Source organism: Patiria miniata, unplaced genomic scaffold, assembly GCF_015706575.1.
Source record: "Patiria miniata isolate m_02_andy unplaced genomic scaffold, ASM1570657v1 HiC_scaffold_5, whole genome shotgun sequence".
Taxonomy (NCBI): Eukaryota; Metazoa; Echinodermata; class Asteroidea; order Valvatida; family Asterinidae; genus Patiria; species Patiria miniata.
Window position 1 is genome coordinate 10,606,055 of NW_024037072.1, and position 6,725 is coordinate 10,612,779.

Here is a 6,725-nt window from a genome sequence, read left to right on the forward strand (position 1 = left end):
AGAAGTGTTATATAATTTCATCAGAAGGACATTTCTGTGTGCTCAACACGAAATCTATGGGTGGTCTATTTTAGACTGCATGAGTAAAAACAAAACCGACTAAAACAAAACAAAACAGTAGGTATATATGTATGTACTTCACAAAGTTAATTGGTGTTGTACCGAAGCACGCCAACCAAAATAGAGCGACTGTCCGTCATCACAAGTACAAGTGAAGTCAACTTTTCCAAATGAATGTCACAATGAGCACAGTTGTTACTGAGGGGGTTACGTTGGACCCCACGGAGAGTTCAACATTCGAATTCAGTGACTACACCCAGAGGGTCATCGTAGCCACTATGTTCCTTGTCATAGCCTTGCTGGGAATCTTTGGTAACACGCTTGTGATACTGGCCGTGCTTCTGTCCAAGAAAGTCCGCACGGCTACCAACGCCTTCGTGATGAACCTTAGCGTGGCGGACTTTCTGACCTGTCTAGTCATTCCTTGGAATGCCGTGGTTTTGCTGGGCCGGGAGGGCCTACCGGTCGGTGTTTGGGTCTGCAGCATCACTGCTGTTGTTCAATACGCCTCAGTCGGCTGTAGCATATTCTCGCTCGTCGCCATCGCCCTCAATCGATTCCTGCTGATTACACGACCGGCGACAACTTACAATAAAGTCTACACACCCAAGAAGATCATTATCTGGCTGGTTTTGGTATGGCTCGTCCCGCTGTCCATATCCATTGTACCATCTTTCATAAACATAGTCGAATTCACCTACAACGACAAGTACCATGTGTGTATGTCGCTCCATTCTAAAGCCAGCGCGGGTCCGGCTACATACAACATCATCGTAGCAGGCGTTATTTACCCAATTCTGCTGATCATCATCATCGTCTGTTACGTACTCATCTGGAGACATCTCAAACGACACTCTAGGAGGATGGCCATGGTCCACCAAGTAGCTAGCGACCTCACGCCAAGTAGCATCCCAACCACCACCACGGTTACGATTCCACTGGCTCACATGACCAGCGATGACCAAATCCAATCTCCAGCCAGCCCGAGCTCTGTGCCGGCCATCCACTCACACGTGACACGCCGGCAGAACGACATCACCAAGAACATGTTCTATGTCGTCTGTGCCTTCATGCTGTGCATTACCCCATACGCTGTCGTGGTCATGTGCGGTGACAGCCCGGCCCGACCCTACCTCTTCGCGTTGTTCTTTTTCAACAGTTGTGTCAACCCCGTGATTTACGCAACCAAGCACCGGGATTTTAAGACCATATTCGGTTGCATCTTGCGTCGGAATTTGGCAGCTGTCCCAGAACCCTCTGAGTTCCTTAAGTTCCTGCAACGAAACATGTGTTGTGGAACAACGGAGTATAGGGCAGTAAACATAAACAGGACACAATCAAGTTTGGTCTGATCACTGTAAAGCACCAGACGACTCTTTTATGTTGAATTTACTTTCTGGTTCCCGCCTACTTCTCCATTTATGAAGCGGATGGACATGTTTGTATTGATTTTTATAGGACACTAGACATTTATTATGTTTTATCGAGATGCATCGTGTCATCACAATATTTGAGAATTGAAAAGGCGGCGTATATGTCTCGGGAAAAGTGGACGATAGCCGGAGGAGCCACCTCCCAACGAAGCGGGCGAGGTGAAGCCTCCTCGTGATTATTGTATATATCGCATATATATATTGTATATTGAGCCGCACAAAACAATAATGCTTACTTGTAATTATCTTATCTTTGATTTCATTCCAGTTTCTATCTAAAATTTGAGAGAGGGAACAAACTTCTATTTCAACATCATGATTTTGCTTGGTACTAACTTCTTCATATCACGTTCATATTGTACTTTCGCGAATACTTTCTTTAGCGCTTTCAAATATTATGTATTTTCTGGTTTCTTTTCTGCATATTGTTTAATTTCTGCACATATTAAAATTGAATGCGGGCTATAGGTTTATATTGTCAGACTCGAGGCATGCATATTACACACAACCTTATTAGCAAATTTCCAGGCATGCTGCATGCAAATTCAAATATCTATATAAGCGTTATGTTATTTGTTCAATAACGGAACACGATTAGCTCAATAGGTCAGAGCATGGGACTGTTAACCCGGGGTTGTTGGTTCGAGCTCAACATCGTGTGAATATTTTCCCAGTTTTTTAGGGGGCCGTGAGGTTTTTGTATCAAATTTGGCGAGTTTTTCATCAAGGTTGATAATTTTCTCGAGATGTGTATACCAAAAACTTGATTTGATTGTCTTGCCCTTTGTGATTCATGTTGAACAGATACACTTTTCTTGTTCTGATTACTCTCAATATTTTTCTTTTTTCTTCTTTTTTTTAAATTGGAATGCACACTGAAAAGGTATTGATCAGCAATATAGTGATTGATTCTTGGCAATCAACCAGGAAGTCAAAAGAAATTCAAAAATAACGATTTCCCCCAATTTATTTAGGAATTTACACTCGTTTAAATGTCAATCCTATGTTGATAGGCGTTCTAAAAGGAAATTATTTAAAAACACCTTATCTGACTGATGTTGGGGACGCCAGGTTGGTGACCTGCTCAATTAAGAATCCCACACTCAATTGTCTATCGACAGGTGTCCGTTGTGCATATTTCACCAAAACAACTGAAAAGTACGTTGCATGGACGTCCTAGTCTGTTGGGGGCGGGGATTGTGCTCATTACATGTACAGAGATTTCAAACTTTTACAATTTTACTTATGAAGATAATATTGGATTCATCTATAGACACATTTCAAATCGGGCTTTTCTGCGCACCGCATCGAGACCGAGGCTCCCTTTGTATAAACATTGACATATATTTCAATAAGGAATTATGAGGAAGGTCATATTCATTTTGTTTTTACAATATCCCGGTGGAATACCAAAGTGAGTTGTGCTTTCCGCGAGGTCGTTGTTGATGTTTTGTGGGTGGAGACCAGTAATATTCCCATAGGCACCCGTGATAAATACCCAAAAACGTCGGGCAATATGTTTAGATCTCACAGTTGATCAAGATATAAATCAAATTAAAAATGTTTTAACCCAAAATATAACCCTCGCAATTGATCAGTTAACCGATGACTTTTAGGTGATTTTTTCCTCTAAATGTTATCCTAAAAAGCCGTCCTAAAACCGATCGCCATTTTCAACAATCTTCCCTCCACTAAACTACAAAACACGGCGACTTTCAGATTCAATTTCATCCCAAATGTCAAAGAAATACAAGTTGGAAGACCGGTGCAGAGCTGGGGACTTTCATTTCTACCAACCCTCAGGTGCAGGGACCACAGAGCTCTCTATTAAGAGAAAAACATGATAATTTACGATATATAAATAGTGATTTGGCCGGCCGGCGTAGGCTATTTGGGGCCTATATTACTGGTCTGGTTCCCCATGAGCGCCTCCTTCTGAAGCTGCATCATGTTGGTGTCCGTGGTATCCTGTTATCTTGGATCAGGGATTATAATTCTTGTCAAGCCGTACCCAGCAAGTCATCCTTGAGGGAAAGCAGACTAACCATTCTAATGTGTCGTCAGTGGTTCCACAAGGAACTATTCTTGGTCCCCTCTTATTTTTAGTCTTCATAAACGACCTGCCAGACTAAGACTAAGTAACGTCAGACATACGCCTATTCGCAGACGACTGCCTTCAGTACCGGTCGATTAGATCCCAAGAAGATGCCACCATCCTCCAAGATGATCTCTCCAACCTTCAAGAGTGGGAAAAGAATTGATTAATGTCAATCAATCCAGATAAGATAACAAGAGAAAGAACATCAATCAAGCTGCGTATTCCATCCATCAGAGTTGTAATGATTCGAGTCGAGTCCGAGTTGAGTCTCAATTTTTGTGATTCGACTCGACTCGCGTATCATACGGGTATATGACTCGACTCGACTCAAGTCACTGCGAGCAAATGACTCGACTCGACTCGACTCGTTTCCTTCATCAGAAGACTCGACTCGACTCGAGCAAAGGCTAATAAGACTCGAGTCCCAAAAATAAAAGCAAAACTTTGCGAAACATATTTGCAATGATTGACGGCGCAAAATGTTTATTCGCCTCACTTTGCAAATACAGTCCGGTACAATAGCTGCTTGTCATGTACAAACAAGCAACGTGTCACAGACTCCCACCTCATTGCCGGTTCTGGGACGTTCAAAACATACTGTCCAGTGTCGAACTGTATCACTGAGTTAAAGTTATTTGCCAACAGACATCATTTGACATGGACCTAAAAGTACAGTTTTGTAATATATTAATTGTATGATAAAGCTTTATATAGTAGCCTCATCTCAAATGGACCACCACAGCTTGCATAGTTTCGAATAATTCTGAATATGTAATTTTTCACAAACGGTTACCTGGTGGCATATTCTTCAAGAGTGTTATATTGCTACAAGTCTCTTCTTTATAACTGTGGTGAACTTTCAGTTTTTTGCTCATCTGTATTCACTCCATTAAATGTATCAATAATATATGGTGCAAGTTGATGTCTATCAATGACATTGTAAAAAAAGAAAAACAAATGTATGAAAAAATAATCTTGTTTGATATGCAAAAAGAAAACCCCAATGGTTAAATATGCCGATTCTGGTTGAATGGATTTTAAAGAGGAAAGTAAAAAAGACGTTCTGGTGATTTCAAGGAAGTGTTTACTTGAACATTGAAACGTGTCGAAGCGTTTATTAAGTGTTACAGGCTTGAAACACATACAAATATTTATAACCTAAACACATCACGATGTACTTGTAAGCACAACTACAAAGTATTTAGAAGCTATTCAAACAGTTTCATTAAACATTTTGATATGTTTATGTAAAAACACATGGTGTTTTATTGAAATCAAGTGTTTATTTATAAACATGTGTTCAGTGTTTATTTACAAATATGTCCATTACAAGTGTTTATAAAGACTTACAGATAGATATGCGTGTATATTTGTGCTCAGAAGTTAAACACATGTTTTTACAGTGTAAATAAGCTTCGCACTGCCTTTTTTCCTTTTGTCTTTGGAAACTATTCTTTCTCTTTCGGGAAACTCATTTTTGTGAGTTCAACACGATATCTATCAGTGTTCTGTTGTCTTTAGACTGCTGGGGTAAACCAGTAAAGGGACAGTATTAAAAGTATATACTTCCCAAAGTGGAGTGGTGTGGTTCCCAAGCACACATATTATTCAGAGTAATTGTCCGTCATCACAAGTGAAGTCAACTTTTCCAAATGGATGTTACAACGAGCACAGTTGTTACTGAGGGAGTTACGTTGGACCCCACGGGGAGTTCAACATTCGAATTCAGTGACTACACCCAGAGGGTCATCGTAGCCACTATGTTCCTTGTCATAGCCTTGCTGGGAATCTTTGGTAACACGCTTGTGATACTGGCAGTGCTTCTGTCCAATAAAGTCCGCACAGCAACCAACGCCTTCGTGGTGAACCTGAGCGTGGCGGACTTTCTGACCTGCGTGGTTATTCCGTGGAATGCCGTGGCTTTGCTGGGCCGGGAGGGTCTACCGGTCGGTGTTTGGGTCTGCAGCATCACAGCTGTTGTTCAGAGGGTCACGGCCGGCTGTAGCGTTTTCTCGCTCGTCGCCATCGCCCTGAACCGATTGCTGCTGATCACACGACATGCGACAACTTACTATAAAGTCTATAGCACGCCCAAGAAGATCATCCTCTGGCTGGTTTTGATATGGCTCGTCCCGCTGTTCATCTCCTTGGCAGTACCAACTTTCATAAGCACAATAGAATTCACCTACGTTGAAAAGTACCATATATGCATGTCATCCCATTCTCAAGCCGGCTCACGTACCTACAGCATCATCGTAGCAGGCATTTTATACCCCATTTTGTTGATCATCAGCATCGTCTGTTACGTACTCATCTGGAGACATCTCAAACGACACTCTAAGAGGATGGCCACGGTCCACCAAGAAGCTAGCCACTTTACGCCAAGCAGCATCCTAACCACCTCCACTGTTACGATTCCCCTGGCTCACATCTCAAGCGATGACCGAATCCAATCTCCAGCCAGCCCGAGCTCTGTCCCGGCCATCAACTCCCAGGTGACACGCCGGCAGAACGACATCACCAAGAACATGTTCTATGTCGTCTGTGCCTTCATGCTGTGCATTACCCCATACGCTGTCGTGGTCATGTGCGGTGACAGCCCTGCCCGACCCTACCTCTTAGCTTGGTTCTTTGCCAACAGTTGTGTCAACCCCATGATATATGCAACCAAGCACCGGGATTTTAAGACCATATTCGGTTGCATCTTGCGTCGGCAGTGGGCAGATATCCCAGAACCCTCGAAGTTCATGAGGTTCATGCAACAAAACAAGTGTTGTGGAACAACTGAGGATAGTCAAGTGCACTGAAAATACCTTAAATATTGCTTGCAAACTCTTTTGAGCCGCACCAAAACAAAATGAAACTTTTAATTATCTTGTAGTGAATTCAGTTGCCATTTCGCTTCTTTCTTACCATTCCATGTCCATAGCCCACTATCCGAATACATTATTAGCGCTTTCAAATACAGCGTCTTATCCTTTTATTAGTGTTTGCCTAATGTTGTAATATCGGTATATGCTATGGATAAATGCCGGCTAGGTTTATATAGTGTCAGACTCGAGGCATGCATAATGCACAAAGGTTATTAGCAATTTTCCAGGCACGTTGCACGTAAATAAAGGAACTATAATAAG

The 6,725-nt window shown here is 42.1% G+C and overlaps 2 protein-coding genes across 2 annotated transcripts; both read left to right on the forward strand.

Moving 5' to 3' along the window:
• Window positions 1-242: 242 nt before the first annotated feature.
• Window positions 243-1,412, forward strand: LOC119740646 (melatonin receptor type 1B-A-like). Its single transcript, XM_038216011.1, has one exon. The coding sequence runs from the start codon at window positions 243-245 to the stop codon at window positions 1,410-1,412; it is 1,170 nt and encodes a 389-aa protein (XP_038071939.1).
• Window positions 1,413-5,243: 3,831 nt separating this feature from the next.
• Window positions 5,244-6,398, forward strand: LOC119740647 (melatonin receptor type 1B-A-like). Its single transcript, XM_038216012.1, has one exon. It carries the CDS (start codon window positions 5,244-5,246, stop codon window positions 6,396-6,398), a length of 1,155 nt encoding a protein of 384 aa, XP_038071940.1.
• The last annotated feature ends 327 nt before the right edge of the window (window positions 6,399-6,725 follow it).

Bases quoted from the DNA above. Each gene is read 5' to 3' on its own strand.
- LOC119740646 (XM_038216011.1), top strand. From the start codon at position 243: ATGAGCACAGTTGTTACTGAGGGGGTTACGTTGGACCCCACGGAGAGT.
- LOC119740647 (XM_038216012.1), top strand. From the start codon at position 5,244: ATGGATGTTACAACGAGCACAGTTGTTACTGAGGGAGTTACGTTGGAC.